This window comes from Anas platyrhynchos, chromosome 6, assembly GCF_047663525.1.
Source record: "Anas platyrhynchos isolate ZD024472 breed Pekin duck chromosome 6, IASCAAS_PekinDuck_T2T, whole genome shotgun sequence".
Taxonomy (NCBI): domain Eukaryota; kingdom Metazoa; phylum Chordata; class Aves; order Anseriformes; family Anatidae; genus Anas; species Anas platyrhynchos.
In genome coordinates, this window is record NC_092592.1 from 15,978,921 (window position 1) to 15,997,120 (window position 18,200).

At 39.5% G+C, this 18,200-nt stretch overlaps 1 protein-coding gene across 16 annotated transcripts in view; it reads right to left on the bottom strand.

Annotated features, from left to right (window-relative positions):
- ZMIZ1 (zinc finger MIZ-type containing 1) overlaps positions 1-18,200 on the bottom strand; it is a 345,842-nt gene that overhangs the window by 130,896 nt on the left and 196,746 nt on the right. For all 16 annotated transcript variants that reach the window (XM_072039497.1, XM_038181594.2, XM_072039495.1 and 13 more), the window contains one exon: positions 11,260-11,373. In XM_072039497.1, coding sequence (XP_071895598.1) covers positions 11,260-11,373 — 114 coding nt within the window. The remainder of the gene's footprint in view (positions 1-11,259; positions 11,374-18,200) is intronic.

The window sequence follows — 18,200 nt, forward strand, 5'->3', positions numbered from 1 at the left end:
TTTAACCCTCTCAATCTCAAAATAGAGCAGTGGAGAGCTTCAGGGGAATCAAATGAGAATTCAAGATAATCAATATAACAACACACAAACAAAGAACATTGTTTTATCTCCTGTTTCTCTTTACAATTAAAATTGTCTAAGTTGTAGATAGGAAAGAAAAATAATTTGGGAGGAAAGTCGAAATTATTTTTGATAAATCACAAAACAGTGAACTTGATAGATCAACCTTGAATCTTCTACACACAACAGAGTCTGATGGTTCTTCAGTTCCTCATTAAGAGGCTGGGTCCAAACTTGCAACAATTAGATACAAATAAAAACAAAAACAAGGAAAAGAGCAACAGGAGGAAAACAGGGTATTTCACACTTCATGAGCAGTTAGCAATAGGAGGTAAGACTGGTGGTTTGCTGTGAGATCCAGGGGACACTGATGTTTAACTGTTCCTTTTCCTTCTTCCAGTATCACCACAGCTCAGCCACTGACAGGTACACACTAGACAAGGGTACCACACCAGAAGGAAGCAGACAAAGATCCTTTTTAAAAAATACATCTTGTTAAAGGCTTCTGAGAGCACTGCGTCATTAATGTGTAAACATTATTTACATTTCTTCAGGTACCGTCCTGTACCATCACAAAGCAACTCGCCTCAGGCTTAGGCCTGCAAAAATAGAGGAGCAAGGACACTCCCATTTTCTGTTTTGAAAAAAGCATATGCGCATCACACTACCTCTTCTGAAACTGATCAGGAATGAAGGTAGATACACCTGCTCTTCAGTGAGAGCACGATAACTTAAAAAAAATGCATCATATATGCTTTATATATATCATATATACCATATATGTGACCATATGCTTAGTTCGTTGTGGAGCGTGCAGCTATGAATACAGAGATACCATTAGCCAGTGGTCAAGTCAGAACTCTGAACTGACATCCTGCTAATTATGCAAAAAAAAATAAAAATCTCTATGATAATACAGGAAATAGAAAACTCATAAACTCCTGAGCCCAGGAAAGCTGATCTATTTTTGCAATGTCTTCACTGAAGAAGCTGGAAAGCCTGGGCTAGTTTGGGTCCTAACAGCAGGCCGGGGCCTGCTCTGTTACACTTTAGTTCAACAGCAGTTTACTTCTCTGAATTTCCGCTACCAGTCAAAGAAAACACTGTTAGGTACCCTACCATGTTTGATGGAAAGCAGAGGTCCCCAGTATTAACCATACCGTGGTGGCCAAAGGACCATCTTGTGCAGGCCCACACGGCATGGGTCAGCAAGCACAGCAAGTGGGTTACCAAAGCGAGAGGAGGCAGAACTTGAATTTGTTAAGTCTAGAAAAGCCACCCGATCAATTGTTATTTTTTGCTCAAGTTTTTCATCAAAAACATGAAGGAAAACAAATTAAAAAATCACTTCTGTTAACAGAAATAAATCTAAACTCAAGAGTTTCTCCATAGAAAAAGAGGACAGAAAACCATCCTCCCCTCAAAAGAGTAACAGCAAAACCAGCAACTACCTAATTGAAAATAAACATTTCTAATCAAATTTCCATTTTGCAAAAAGAATTATTTTCTACCTGTATTTTTCTTCTACCCAGTCCAGTAAGGCTGGAAGAGGCCACGTGAAGCAAACTGCTCTGGCAGTGCTCAGGAGTGCGTACTGGGCCCTGCTGCTCTCCCAGCCTTCAGTTGTTAGGTACTGCTCCTCATAGGTACAGCAGGTCACTTTTTTTTGGTCCAGTTTCTTCACAGGCTCAAAAATTTCTGCATTAACTGTATTTTAAAGTCCTTCTATCAATTGTAACAGCTGAAGACTTACTTTTATTTTAAACTGCAAGTTGAACAGAGCGGTTTGTACACCCTGCAAAGATCACATTGCAGGTTGCCCACCAGTGCACAGAGACATTGCCTCATTTCTTACACTGCTCACTAGGTACTGAGAAGGCCTTCCTCCTGTGAACCTGCACACCAGGGGCTTTCTATCCTTTTAAATATTAAAACACTGGGATTCTCAGAAACAAGATGACAAATGCGTCATAGGAATATGATCCAGAAAATGCAAAGAATCAACTAGAAACCAGTTGGTAATTTTAATATATTCAGTTCAACAGACCCTGATGATATTTACCTTAGAGTGCCTCAAAGGAACCAGCCTGGGCAAACCTTGTAACTGCTAATGATTATCTTCAGGAATTCATTCAAGGCAGAGGCCTTGGAAGCACATCAAATGTCTGTTTTTGAGACGGTAAAAAGGCGAACCTTAGAAATTACAGTTACCCAGACTGATAACAAAATAAATTACTGAACCAGTATTATGCGAGTAATACAGAACATCATCATGAATCCATCAGCACAGTGCAGTTTTCTTCTTTGACAAGTTAACTGGCCTTGTAAGTGTAAGGAAAGCACTAGATGACATGTATCTTATAACTCTAACATGCCTTTTGACATTGCCCTACAAGACACTGTCATAACAGATGAACATAGCCCAGATGACGTTAGTATAAACTTTACCCAGATTATTGATTAATAGTCCTCTGTCAAATCATAACTTGTCCTGGATACAGGCCATTTCTATGTATTCAGTTTTGACTTGGACAATGAAACTGGGTAACTTGTAAAACTTCAGATGACATACAGAGGAGTCTGCAAACGCTTAAGATAGCAGGGTGAGAGTTTAAAATAATCTTCATTAACTGTAAAAGTGTTCCAAAAATTAAACACATACAAAATACTATAAATGGATAGAGAACTCAGATGTCCAAACAGAAATGAAGCGTAAGTGGTTAGGCAGAAATACTGAGGACATGAGCAAGTATACGGTTTTGAAAGTAAAGCTCTAAAAAACGTATCAATAACTTGATTTTAATCTAAGAAGAGAAAATTGGCAGAAGATACGAGGTTAGGCTTCAAATACATAGAAAGCTTTCTTATAGGTGATGTGAATCAATGGTCCCTTGTGTATACAAAACATGTAACTCGAATTCATCTGCTCATTGTACAAGTGACTGGGACAAATATTGGAAAATTCTTGAGATGTTAAAGACCCTCAAACAATGGAACAGTCTGTCAATCTCTCTGGCGTTTGGGAGCGGGGCAACTTATAGTAGACTACATGGTATCTTTAAGACATCCAATGCGTCATAGGAATATGATTCAGAAAATGCAAAGAACCAATTAGAAGACCACTCGTAAAGTTAATATATTCTAGTCAGTAGACCCTGATGAAATTTACTTTAGGAAAAAAGAATGGACACAATGTCCCCTTAAGTCCTTCCCAAGCCAAATTCAGCAATTGCTGACATCTATTGCTGACTGGAGCCACCCAACTCTGCTTGAACCCTACCCCAGGAACACTCCCAAGTTTGGAAACTTCTGTGGTTTAGATCCTAACTGAGGTAACAGTACTCTGATCAGGCAGAATCGAATCTATGTGGTTTCAATTATCCATTCAATGTTATGGTTAAGTGATCTGATACCCACCTGCAAACATACTTGGGCTTTCCCTAACTGCAAATTCAAGTTCAGCACACAAGCAAAAATTCAGACAACACACAGGTGGCACCACGCGTCTAAACATGACTTCATTTTGAAATGCTGTAAGCATGCATCTTAGTTGGCCTAAGCACACATGCTATGTAATTCAGTTGAAATTCAGTAGCACATTAAAGAAGAAAACACATTTGACAATAATATCACTGTCCGAAACTGGGATACAAACTCAGTAATCCTCCATGTTATTTTACAGCCTTATTTCCTAACACATTTCCTATTTATACTAGCAACCCCTACCTTTTCTTTTTATGGTGGTACAGTACTGATGACTATTTCAAATTCCGTCTTTGAAGTAACATATACCTTATTTGCAAGCAAACTTTAATCTAACAGTAATTGCCAATAAGGAAATCTGATTTCAAAAACCTTTCAAATCTTTCATCTGGACAGTACAGCATTCACACCTGACATTTCACACTCGCCACCTGTGACACAGCTCTGCGGAGTTCCAGATGGCTGAACTCTTAGAGTCACCGATAGTATGAGCAAAATTATTAGAGGTAGGTTTTAATAATGGAAAAAGCAGAGAAATTCAGCTACCCACTTCTTTCTCCTCTGCTGAATTTAACTCCAGTACTTTGTTTTTATTGTTGCCATTTTCCCCCTTCTGCAAGACTAAGGAGCTACACCACGGCAAGCTCCCCTCCCTGCCCTTCTTGTCATCACACCACGAAGTACTGGAACAATGTAGCTCTTAACCTAACAGGCCTGTTAATCAAGAGGGTTATATGGCTGCTTATTACAAAACTCCCTTCCCATTATGTTGCACTTTCAAAGAATCTCTTAACTAGCAGCAGTCAAGAGCACCCCCCCCTGCTGGCATCAGAATGAATTTTTCCAATTCAATTTGCTGGCTGCTCAAAACTAAAAATGCCAGCTGATTGCTAGTTCAGACAGCTCTGTGTTCAGCCACTTGTGCATACTTGAAATTATCTGAATGCAGTTTGAAGACTACAGCAGAAATTTTGTAATTAGAATTCTGCAATGTAGATGGTAATTTTTCCCCCTCGGTAACACACAGAGATCAGATAAACAGGAAGCAAATTGAAGAATTTTCCAACATGAATGGTGATCTGCTTCAAACAGAAAAAAAAAGGAAAAGGAGGAAGATATCTTTGTGATCTGAAGTCCTGGTCTGATGAGACTCTTAAATTCTAGTTACAGAAGAGCTGTCTCAACAATGCAGACGATCAAAGCAGGTGAGTGAAGTTATACATCGTCAGCCAGTTTCTGGCTTGTGACGCTTGAAAACAGACATTAAGTAGGTTCTGAAAATATAAAAGACCCCATTCAAACTAGGGTTTTCTTAAATCTATTTCCCATTGTATTAGGTGGATAAGGACTGTATTTTCAAAATAAAATGAACTACTATACCTGCTGTCTACTTCTTTACCGCTTCCTGAAAAAGTGAAGCAGACCATGCAGAATAAGGATACCTGCTCCTTTACTTCCTCCTCCTCCCCTATGCACGTCTCTAACAAGCATAAGCACTGAAGAGAAGGTTTCCATACTTAATCACCTCCATCTGAAATTTTCTCCCAGAGGAAAAAAAGCAAGGATTTCACTTTAATAAAGCCAGCTGATCACTGGGTCACTGCAATACCATTGCCACCTGAGTCCTGACAGATTTTGAACAATGATATGGATGAAACATACAGTTATCACACAAAGAAAGTGATACAAAAATACAAAAAGCATTTTGATTCTGACAGCAACACATTTAAAAGAAATGCTTTAAAGCTGTAAAACAACCCATGCCTTGACTAGCAAAATCAAGTTTAAAAAAAGGGCTTTAGGATATCATGAGGTCATATGACAGCCAGTAACACTGAGTTATTTGGTAGCATTACGAGCTGCTCCGGGGAGGAGCGTTCTGTGCCTGCTGGCTGTACTCTGACAGCACAGCGTGTACACGGCCCCAAAGTGCTGTGATGCACTGCAAACACAAAAACGTGTGTTTAACAAATGCATGGAGAGAGGATGATGGAAACAAGATTTCTTCCATGTGAACTTTTTGCTCTAGTCTTGGGATACAACAATCAAATGCAGCATTTCTAGGGCTCTAATGGGCAGCTGCATCCTGCTATTTTCTGGGTATAGAAGTGCTGAACCAACTCTTCCATCTGCAATTACTCTAATTCAGATCTTAGCCTGATTTGAAAAGTGACTTTTGATGTCACATGTTGATTTTCGATTGCATACTGTCTGCATTAAGCAGAATGAATCCAGCCAGGTGTGAAGTCGATGTAGCAGCACATACCTTGTGAACACATTAGCTTCACTTTGTTGGTTTTGCTGTCTGAGGCATCCTGTTCTGGAAAACTGATGTTATTCAAAGATACAGCTCTTGTCCTATTTTTTTTTTAATGAATTGTGTTTAATTACATATTGCCTGAGCTAAAAAAGGATTTCTGTATCATGAAACTGACAAATACATTTTTAATGAAAGACTAAGTGTTGCTTTTTGCGGGCAAACTAGGGTAGGAATTGCCATCTTTCAGATGAAAAGAGGCCCTAGGTCTTAACTGTGGTGGTCAGACACCCCATTTTGCACAAGAGATGCTCCATTACATTCCGTGCTTTGGCCAACAGCCAACTCAGGTAAGCACCTCCTGTTTTCCTAAATTCCTCCTCCTGTCCAAAACTGTCCTGGTGTTAGGATTTCATTTGACCTACCCTGTAGGTACAGTCAGAGAGCAAGTACACACAGCTGTGCCTCTTTTCCCCCTTTTATTTCCTTTTCAGGCACACTGCTGCAGAGTCCTAAAGAACGATGAACTCCGTGCATTGTAACACTGAAGCACAGTGAGAGACCAAAGCAGTGCCTTTATTGTCCTTCCCTGAAAGCAGCTGAAGACAAGTCTGTAAATCTGTCCATTTTGCTCTCAGCTGTCCCCTGGTTTCCATTTTTACTGCAGCGCAGACACAAAAGGTAGCCATGCCCTCGGTGGGATCATTTACATGTTAAACTGTTCAGCAAGAGCAGACCTATGGGACGAGACTAGAGTGGATCTGCAAAAAGGCAGAAAAGAGTGAGACAGCCTTGTCCAGCCAAACCAGGGTTATTTTTCTAACTGCTGTCTAGTAATATAAGCTATTTATTTTAAACCAAAGTAAGGTAGTGCAATATGCAGCAGGTTTTCAAATAAAAATAATCCCATTCCTAAACTTACCAATAATACTAGACTTATAAAATAATCTCATCCCAGAGTGCTTGTTTTTTAACTATGAACACTAGAATCAGAAACTGTTGTGGGAAGTAGAGGCAATTTTACAGCTCCCTCTAACACTATGCAAGAGCTAGTCACATACCAAAAATCACATCGATTGCAATTTCAATAATTTATTTGAGAATGAAGGACCATTTTTCCTTTTTTTTTTTTGGGCCTATGGACAGTTCTCTTTGTTTTCAAAATAACTACTCTTGAAGAATAGCACCCAGCTTTCCTTGGCGAGTTAGAAAGGAGTTTATTGTCCCTGGGAAAGGACATAATTTGTTTAGGTGTGCTCTATCAAAGCTGCTAAAGGCAATTTTTCTGTAGCCTGTAACTGGCAGGAAAGAAAACACATTCAAAGCTGATCCCTCCCTCCTTGACTTCCATTTATCTGTTTAAATGCTTTTGTTTGTTTTATAAACTTATATTACCTGCTCAATTGGGTGATTTTCTATATCAGGTGAACATAAAAAGGTAAGCTCTTAAGCTAGCATCCATCAGACCTGTTTGAGCATAATGGCGATGAATGCGCAATCACACTTCTTGTGTTTTTTTTCTTACAAGGGTCTCAGCTTTCAAGGCTTAGTTCATGAAAAATATAATTTATTTTGCTAGCATTAAGATGCCATAGGTTCACCCTAAGCCTTTCCTCTAACTGTTTGCACTTCACAGAATTATTCCGTTTTTTTCTTAGGCCTTGACAGCATCAGTTTCAGTTCCTGAAATAACAAGCTGAAGTTATTTCACCTCTACAGGAATAATCATTAAAAGGTTTCTACATAACAAATGCAGGGTATTTACCTAGCTAAACAAAGCCTGTTAACAGGCTTTAATTGACAGCTGTCTGTCTGGTACATTTTCAGCTGCTGTAACAAATCCTGAGTTTGTTTTTGAGCTAAGAATACCCACACCTGTTATTCTGCATAGATCGCCACTGGAGCCTAGAAATAGCAAGTTTAACTCCAGTAGTATCACATACTGATACACAGTAATTATTGCTTATAGCCAGTATGTATACTGTGCACATCTATTACACACAAGAAGAAAAAAGAACACTGGACATGTGTTGATGTTGCACGTGCTCTCTGTCTTGCACATGCTCTCTGTTTAGCTAACTTATGAAATTTTCCAGTCACTAAGATTTCTTTAAGTGCTAGCATTAAAAAGTAAGCGCAGGAAACCTTCTGTGACAGCCTATCGTAGATGTTATTATCAAAAGAAGCAATTCCTAAGTGAAGCTGGAAGCTTTACTGCTGCTGCCCAAGCAGAATATTTCTAAGACCATTCTTCTGCATCCATTCAGGTTCTGTTAGATTGGCAACAGGAATAAAAACATACTGTTGTTATAAAGTCAATCAGACATTACCAAGAGTGCAGACAAGAAGATGGTGCATAGAACAAACAGAATTACTTCTTAAGAACCACTCCTCAGATTAAAGCATAATCAAGATTTTCAGTGCCTTTTCTTTTTATTAATACAATTAATTCCACTTGGTTAATTTTTGCAAAAGTACTGTAGAAAAGACTTGACTGAGGCAAAGAATCTGTTATACCTGCAGAGCTACCATTAAATTGGCTATTCATAATACAACAGATGTGTTTTGATGCTCTGTCATTACATCTGATGCATTTAAACTTTGATGTGTGTGAATGGATGGTTTGTTCATCCCTGAGACAGCTTGCCCTTCTGCAGCCATGACATTAATATATTTCAATTTGGATTAGGATATACCGTGTTACCCTCTAGTAGGATATGATTTCATATCCTTTGACGGTTCCAGGAACAGTTTAGTGTCGTGCTTTTTCCCTGGTCAGAGAGCTAACACAATAGTGTCATAAGAGAAAAAAATCCTTCTGTACACTAAAGAGGAGGAGCCTTATAAGCAATCGTCTGTAGTGTTTACAGCTTTTCAGAAATAAATGCACATGCCCTTAGGAGTCCATGGAACTCAAATGTTAAAATGATGGTAGAGACTACTTGTTTTAAAAAGCATATCCCTAAAGTATGGGAGTTTTAAAGGAATCTGTTTTTGAAGGTCATTTCAAATACTGGCAAAATAAAACAATAATCCTGCTCTAGTGGTTTAATATACTTTCATACAGATTTTTCATTTTTATTTTCTTTTAGCATAATCTTCACAAAGAAAAACACTGATAAACTTTGTCAGTGTTACTAAAAATTGGCTCTTGGTAGTACAGAATATGCTACTAAGCAAACTAATGATAAATTTACTCATGATATTCCAGTATTTCAGTTGCCCTTCTCTTTATTATTTTTTATTTCTGAATAATTGCCCTGTAAACACTTAAGTTTTTATACATTTTTAACATTTTTATTAAACAAACAAATTTTCCTGTAAGATGAGTAAACAAGGAGTCTTAACATCCACCCTTAATATACCTGGAAGAAAACTGTTTAAAAAGAGGCTATATATAAAGCAAGCGCAGATAGAATGATTTTTTAAAAGAAAAAAGAGACCTTGCCTACTATACTGCTGTGCATTAGGAAGAACCAGGAGTTATCACACTCTTGGGTTGTAGCAATGTAAGAAAGAATATTTAATGGGAAGTAGGAAGAGGTATATACACTGTGAGAAATGAAAGAATACCTTAATTAGAGGAATTTTACAATTAGGAACAAGAAAGAAACTGTTCTATTCCTTACTATTAATATGCAATCTACATGTCTTCTGTATTTATCATCTAACACAAAACAAGCTAGCAGGTTAAGTTCCTGTGCTTTTTCCTTGCTAGGAGCATAATGAAATTACATGATATGATAAAGATGATGCTGCCAGTCAGATCCTACGCTGCAGACAGTGCTTTTATTCTGTAGCAACCTTGGGAAAGGGGGGATTTCATGCCACCCAGCTCTTAGTTCATGGAGGACTATGAAGCAAAGCAATACATAATGTTCAAATGCTAACAGTACTTAGACAATAAGGATTGTTTTTTTCTTTCCTGCTTGTCAGGAAAAAAAAAAAAAAAAAAAAAGTACTTTCATTTCCATGTATTCTGCTAACAAGATAATGTGTGTTTTCTCTCACTGTTTTTCAGGGAGAATGTCTTTCTCTCTTTCCTTTTGCTGTGAGGACAGTCCATCACTTATTCTGACCCTGCACTTGGGACGGACTGCAGGTCTGCTTATATAAAAAGAAAAGATTTAAACAGCAAGGAAGTCGCAGGTCTGATTTACAGTGTTCTAGCATAGGTCTGCAGAGAAATACTGTGTTTGGGTTGCCTAAGCATGCTTGAGTTGCATGTCTCCTTTCCTGAATGCTAACCTCAAAATGCTAGCTAAATTTCTGAAAAGTATAAATAAAATGCATTTACAGTCACACACCACAACCATCGCATTTATTCACGGTTGAGGTTATATATCAAAGGTAACTTTCACTTCACACACAATCTTTAAACATCATATATTTGGACTCTACTAACATTTCTTATTTTCTTTGTTTTTGTTTTTCTGTTTGGAAGAATGATATATGCTTTCTTATATCACTGGGTTTATTCTAACTTTTTGGCATAGAAATCTGAGGGATGCTATACACTTGAGCACACTAAGATGGAGCCATTCCTTAACATTTGGATTTCTGCAACTAAACCTCGATCTATTGTCTGTTTCATATGCATCACTTACAGACTGCATGAGAATAATCCATGCACTTTCACTCCCTCCCAACAACAAAGATGGTCTCTCCATTAATGATTTTATAATTTCTGACTGCTTCAGAACTATTTGTATAATCTTGTTCTGCAAATCACGGTGAAGCTTTTGAACTCTCCTAGTCCAGACAGAATTTAATTCCTCTAAAGTCTTGACTCTACATAATAATTTTGGACTGGAACCCACAGCTGAATGCATGTGAAATAAAACTAAAAGTAGTTGTGTACAAAATACGTTTTCTGTACATTATAATAAAGTTGCTTTAGGAGCTACAGAAGTCTTAATGAAGAATGAATGGACGGAAAAGCAACAATGTCAACAAAACTGTAAAAATTACTATGTCAGGATTAGACCTGCAGCCAAGATATGCAGCAAACCAAACCCAACAGGCAGAAGCATTGTTCAGCTGGAGGTTCAACATGCTGAAGATAGAAGACATGCAGCCCTCCAAACCCACCAAAAATCAAGTGATGGAAAATAAAAACCTGAGAAGCCTGTTAAATCTGTAAGAAGATAACTTGATCGGCCATCTCAAACCATGAAAGTAAATAGTGTATGTGCATGTCAAGTAACCTAGCTTGTGCTAGGCATTTAGTAATTTATTTCTCTCTCTATATATATATTATGATTTAACCTCTTGATACTGAATTTTGCTTCCTGTGCAGTAAGAGAATCAAATAAACAGTCATTAGGGTCTGCCTTCATGTGTTTAAGATAAAAGGGTGAAAACCACAGAATGCAGACGCTGAAAATCAAGTTCCCTCGGCCACAACGTACGGTATAAACCAGAGGATAAAACTTCTGCCACAGGAGGAACGGACATACCGTCAAACAACCCATCAGGCTCTGCTCAAATGGTCTCTGGAAGGCTCTGGGGTCACCACACCAGTCCAGGAGCTCCGTAGCTGCATTATGGAAGTTTGCAGGGTTCTGTAAGTGCTGACAAGGGAAGATGGAGCAACACAGTAAATAATATACGTAAGTGCTGACATTCAGTTTTCCACATCACATTAATGCAAAGTTTGGAAACCAGGAACAGCATACGTTTTGGAAACAAAACCAAAAATTGTATATAGAACACAGAAAATCCTACTTTAATTAATTCTCATCGATACTGATGCAGGTTTCTTAATTTTCTGATATGAACTTGTCAGTTGGGCATGAGGTAAGCTGGAATACCAGAGCTCCTCTGAATTTCTTCCTCCAGAGCATTACCTCTCACACATCTGCAAACTGTAATGGATTCTGCTTGGACACCAAAACTGTCCAAGTCCAAATGCAGGGAAATTCCAGTTTTGGGTTCAAAGTTCTTGCCTTGGTCTCACAGCTATGCCTTCCAACACTCGTGTTTCATCTTTGCCTGCCAGCCAGAAGGCATATATGACAGTCTCAGAAAATACCAGTGACAGAGCAAAGCGCACGCACTACACTGTGCATGTAAAATCCACCTCTAGGGATTTTGGTTTCTGTTTATCATGCTTTATCATAATGAGCAACTGGGAGGACCAACTTTGGGATGACAAAAACACGAATCGTTCTTGACTGAAGTGTGGCTGGGGTGCTGCCACGATTGAAAATGTGCAAGCACTAGAAAGCACGTAGAAATCTCAGAGTGGAATTCTACTTCTGAAGAAGCTGGCAAAATTTCAAGAGAAAAAATAAATAAATTTAAAATTTGCATGGGAAATGCAATTTTAACTGTTACACTCATTTCTGGTTTTGTACTGAACAAGCTGTACCCGTATTTTATTTGAAACACTTAGCAAACTTACCTGATACCATAACTGACATTATCATCCTTCACTGTGCTATACTGCCAAAGTGTTCCAACATTTTAGCAGGTGCAGAGGGAGGGTATAGGAAAGAAGGAATTCAATTTATATGAAAAATATTGCTACTAAATTCTGCAATTCTGGGGACGCTAAGTGTTTCAATGAGAACTCCAGAAACAAGAAGAAAAGAGTGTAGTTAGGAACTGTGAATATCTTTTTTAAAAGTGGGTTTACAATTCTTGAGATAACTGAGAAAAATATGAAAAGGATGATCATTTTCACTGGAAGGCACAAAACCCAAAGGTATCATTTTAAAAATACATCCTTAGTTCTGAATCTGTCACATACTGCTCACTTCTAAGCATCTGAATTAACAATAATGTTCACAACCCAGTTTTTTTTCCCCGTCTTCCCCTGGTGCCTGAGAAGATGCATATATGAACTTACCATAAATGAAGGGAAAAAAATTGCTCCTATGCTAGGTTTTAAGGAGTTTGTAAACTTTTGTATCATGTTGCTGGAATTCTTGTTCTACGAAGGCTCTTGGTCAGAAGCCTTGTTTTTTAACAAGAGATGACTAACAGGCGTGGCACAGATCCTTAAAACACTAACAGGACTTGAAAAAGCAGAAAAAGCATTTGAAAAAGCATTGTGCCATGTGATTTTTTGCTCTGCTCTACAAACATGGACTACAAACATGGGCTCATATTCCCATCCCAGTGGACAGCTTCACCTAGGGTGCACCTCTGAGTAACACGTCTCTGCCAGCTCGTTGTCTCATTGGTGGAGGAATCAAGCTATTCTGCATACAGATGAAAGAATCCAAATAAATAAATTTAAGAAACTGTACTTTAAGGCTTTTTGCATAAAAAATACCCCATGGACAGGGACAGTAGTTTGACTTAGCAATCTTCTAAGTAAAAGAGAAAAGGATGCTTTTTGAAGGTTTCATTTAGACCCCCAGAGAAGTGATTGCCTGACACCAAATCCCTCAGTGTACACTGCGCCTTCAGTACTCCATCTGCAGGGGAAACAGAAGCTGCTTTAAAACCCTCTACAATGTCACATGTAAGCTCTGCTGCAATCAAACATACTGTTTCCAGAAGGCAAGAAATGCATGTAAGCTGCTGAACAAAAAGCACTGCACTGAACACATGCTGCACAAGTAGGACACAGATCGCAGTATTAACTGAGCTATCTCAGTAGGTGGGGAAAAAACAGTAACAACAAAAAAGAAACCTACCACAGAAAAAAACAACTACCCCTTCCACACAGAAGCAACCCATAGAAAAATTCACTGCAAGCTACCCAGCTCTGCACTGGAAATTGTCTTTGAAAATCCTTCCTTCTTTGTGAAATGAATTGAGATCTACTGATGGAAAGTGCTAAACATGAGCTAGACATTATTTACTTTCACTGTTGTTACTGTTTGCCAGCCACACACCAAATCTTCCATTAACATGTCCAGTGAAAGGTCCCCACATTAAGAAACAGACGACATACCTGAATGCAAAATAATATTTGACAGGTTTAGGCTAACAAATGAAAAGCAGAGAGGAACCTCACACATTAGCCTTAATTTCAGCTTAGCATCACATAATGCTGATTTCTACTTAGCATGACACCACTGAAAAGCAGTATCTCTTTCATAGAGCAAAAGGTCCAAAATAGACTGATTTTGTACTTCCCTCTGGAAGGAAAGGCTCGTTTTACTTGCCTATGTCAGAGCAGGGGTGACCTCAATGACTCGATTGCACTGTTTGTTCCGTAAGCCTCCATCAAGGGATTTCACTGCACGGGAACAGAACGCTACCCTAACCCACCTGCTAAATACAGAGGGGATGCTGAAATCCCGACTTCTTAAATGCTTCTGCACAACTGAAATTAGTTTAGAAACTAGTTGGGCCAGATAAGCAGTTCTATTAATTCCATTAGAGGCTAAAGAGCCCCAAACAAACAGAAGAGGTAGGCAGAATACCAGTGGTCTCGTACTCTGTGGGGAGTATTTGAGTAGTGCCTGTGATGCTAGAAAAGCTGACCCTGCAGGGACACCTCTATCAGTTACACATAGCTCCTTCTGTGGCATATTCCTCACAGTTTTCTGATTTTTCTTTGTATTTTAAATAAAATTTTTAAATAAAATTTTTCATCAGATTTTTCTTTCCCAGATTACAGAGGACAAGGTTACTTTTTGAGGGGAAGTGAGGAAAACAAAGAGAAAACCCAGCCTGAATCAAAGCACAAAAGCAGGTGCGATTTCTTCCCTGAGTTACTTAAGAAAACATTCCAAATGTCTACCATGATTTTTTTTATTTTTTATTTATTGACAGCTTAAACGCTGCACCCGGGGCAAAAAGCACTAATGTCATTCACGCCCTCACAACAAAAAGGCTGCTTGAGAAGGATATTATTACATCTGCTGTATTCATCGAACAAGAAATTAAAGAGATTTTCTTAGCTCTCGATCCAAGAACAGAAGTACAAAACAAAGCTTCTGCCAGAGCCATCCATCAGCTCTCTGTGAAGCATTTCCCATGCATGGCTCCATCCTCTTCAACTGAAATTATTGGCAGCGTCTTGACAGAGGGAAGGCGTGAGCCTGGAGAGTCTAGCCTGAAACTGTGCTTCATGTAAACAAGGGAAGAATTCACCTCATTAATAGATGACTTGAAAAAAGTGACAATGAACCAGATCTTGCTGTGACACACCTTGGTATGTCTTCAAAGCTACTAGGAGTGAGTGTAATAATGAAGGGCCGTGTAATATTACCTTGCTTGCAAGCAACACTTATCGACAAGTAGAGGAAATCTGTGTGAACAAAATCTGAAGTAGGGATGAACAAAGCCAATGAACTGAATGAATCAGTTATTTACCAGACTGGTCGCAGTATCATCCGCTTTTTGGAAAGCTATTAGTGAGACATGACGATTTCTGTTATTACAAAACCTAACAGGGTTTTCAATGTAATCAGTTATGACTCTGAAAGATTAATATTTTCTTAGCCTGAACGGAACAGAAATCACAGCAATACTTGACGCATGTGAGTGTGTCATTATTGCAGGGATCACCAGGTGGTGCTTTGAAGAGACAGTCATCCGAGTCATTTATTTTTGGTATTGGAAGGAACCTTGTGTTCTTTGTAGCACTTGAATTAACAGACTGGTGTAGGGGGATGGAGAAAACAGCAAAGGAGCCTGCTCGCCACTGCACTGCAGCCCACTACAAAGAACTGTACCAGCACAACTCCCTTCCGAGGGCTGGGCTGAACTCCAGGGAAGACAGAAAAGTCTACCTGCTGCTCGTGACCACCTCTGGCTGAAACATTTTATTTACATAAAGAACAGACCGCCTTTGTAAATTAGCATGGGCATATGGGCAGCTGATGCAGGTACGTCAGGACCACGTTTATCAGCTCTCACAGCGACTGCCTGTGTGCCTGTTCCACGGTTTGCTGCCATGGGCTCACCCGGGGGAACACATTCACACGGGGAGTTACATGGAACAGCTGACACAAGGCAATTTTTAATACAAACGTTACAAAATACAGCCACGTCTTGAAATTGCTACTCTCTTCCAATTAAAAGGCGATTAAAAACTCCTGATAAGCAATAAAACTCAGCAACAGAGACAGAACTATATGCTTCATACCATAAATGCGTGCAATAGGCTTATGCAATAAAGATCTCTCTTTTTTTTAAGGATACTCAAGCACGATCGAGTACTATCTGTCTGTCTGCACACCCACACCACAGTGGGTGCAACCCACTTCCTGCAACCAAAGACTCAATGTAATTTTAGAGACAGAAACCAATTATCCACATTGAAATATGGCAAGGACAACAGCCTTATCTCCTCTAAATATAGAAGACTGCAACCCAGATGTACACTAGCGTATCTTAGAGAGAACAGTCTAGGAAGGAATGGAAGAGCAGCAGCCAAAATTAAGAACAATTACAGAGGGTTAAAGCAATCTCATGCATACATCAGGAAATGCTAACATGACAGCAATGGTATGGAAAGTGAATCACTTAAACGTGGAATCCGTATGTTCCAAGTTGTTGCTGTAGAAAACAAATGTAGAATTTCAATTTACAAACTGTGTACTTCTGGTGAAGGATTTTTTTCCCCTCTTCTCTTTGGAGTAAGTCAGACTGAAGCCACAGCCCTAATTTGCCACAACTTAACCTATTCAAAATGAGATGTCACGCAAATAAGTTTTTGAGCAGCAAACTGCTTAACTATGCTAAACAAGTTATTGCATTTATTTACGTGATGTCGCACCAAATTATGAAGGCTGACTCAAGTTGTCTGTTTATTTTGCCGAGTTACGTCTGCTCTGTGTCTCACTCCCTGATTTAATTGAGCTGCTGAAGATAATATAACTTATCACACAGACACGTTGCCATGTTGCTAGATTCTAGGTTAATTAACAGTAGCCTACAGTCACTGCATTTCTCACATGGTTAGCCACTTGGACCCTGTCTACTGTCTAGCTTCACTAATCAACGAGTCTGGGAATTTTACGCTAGCAATAGAGTACAGCAGCAGCAGACGGAGATTTGACTGCGCAGAAAAAAGCCCAGCTCGCTGGTCGGGAGCCTTTCCTTCCCTTGGAAATTAACCCGTTGTTACGAGACGCGCGCTAATGCCAGACTCCTGGCAGAACTCAGAGTTCTCAAATCAGGGGAATTAAATCCCGGGGGCAGCTGCCCTCTGGCAGGGCAGAAAGCTGTGGCCACCGTACCACCAGCGACACCAGCCCAGGCGTGCTGCTACCACAGCCCTGTGCCCTCCTGCCCACACACTGCATGGCACGAGGGGAGGCGCAGAGCTCCTGAGCCAGCAGCAAACTGCAGGGGAGCAGCACGGAGTACAACACAGCATCTCTTCATGCTGGTATTGGACTGGGGCTGCCCTGGAGCTAAGGATGCATCTCCTCGATATGCTCCTGAGAGCTTCTTCCCCTGGGCTCTGTACTGACACCCCTATCAGTGCATCTGACTGAGCTTGCTGTTCTTCCCATAACCTCCCCTTCCAAGTGCTGATTTTCAGTCATCACTTCGAGCGAGGCTCCCTGTGTGCCCACGAGGCCGTCAGACCTGACTCAGTGGTGGTGGCAAACACCAGGTGGGGCTGGGGAGGGAACAGCGTTTCCCTGCTCCCAGCAGCCCACACTGGATTAAACGTGGAGTCCACGCTTCGGATGAAATGCATCGTGACACTTCTCCCAAAGGTGGAGCTATACCATCAAAGTAAGGGGAAGACAAAGTTAAGCTCACAGCATGCATACATACATTCCTCCCGCCTCACAAGCCCCTCCACCGTTTTTTAAAATACTTCTAACTAATAGTAATGCTTCAAAAACTTCTAATTCTTTTATTCCAGATTTTTTTTTTAATATTATTAGTAGTACTCCTTTTTCTCCACAAAGCACAATGCATATGAAGAGAGGTGCCAGAAGAAAGCAATGGTTTTTAGTGTTCTGATACTGTACACATATCCTCTGGAATCATTCCTCAGACTTCAGCTAAGTTATTCCTAGTTTGCACAACAGGTTCATCTATGAATTCTGCAAAATTTGTCTTTTACAGTGTAACACATGTAGGACTTCAGTCATACAAAACCCAGTATCAAATCCATCTTTCCAGATCATGAGCTAGATCTCCAGCATGCTCCAGGTTTCACAGAGAGCTCAGAGTAACCAAAATGCATGCACACTACTCTGAAGCTCATGGGGTCTACTTGCAATTTTTAACTGTTGGCATGTTTTCAAGCTTTTTTCCACAAAAATCCAAGTTTAAATTCTCATAAGATTGTAAAATCTAGGGATTTAAAAGTAAAGAAAAATATATGAAAATTATCAAACTTTATATATAAAATTAGGATGCTCAAAACTATTAATTCAGAAAACACAGTTCCTTTGGAAGTAAATCAATTGACCCTGGTGGAGGAAGGAGCTGACCTACTCTCTTATATGCCCACACGACTGCTGCA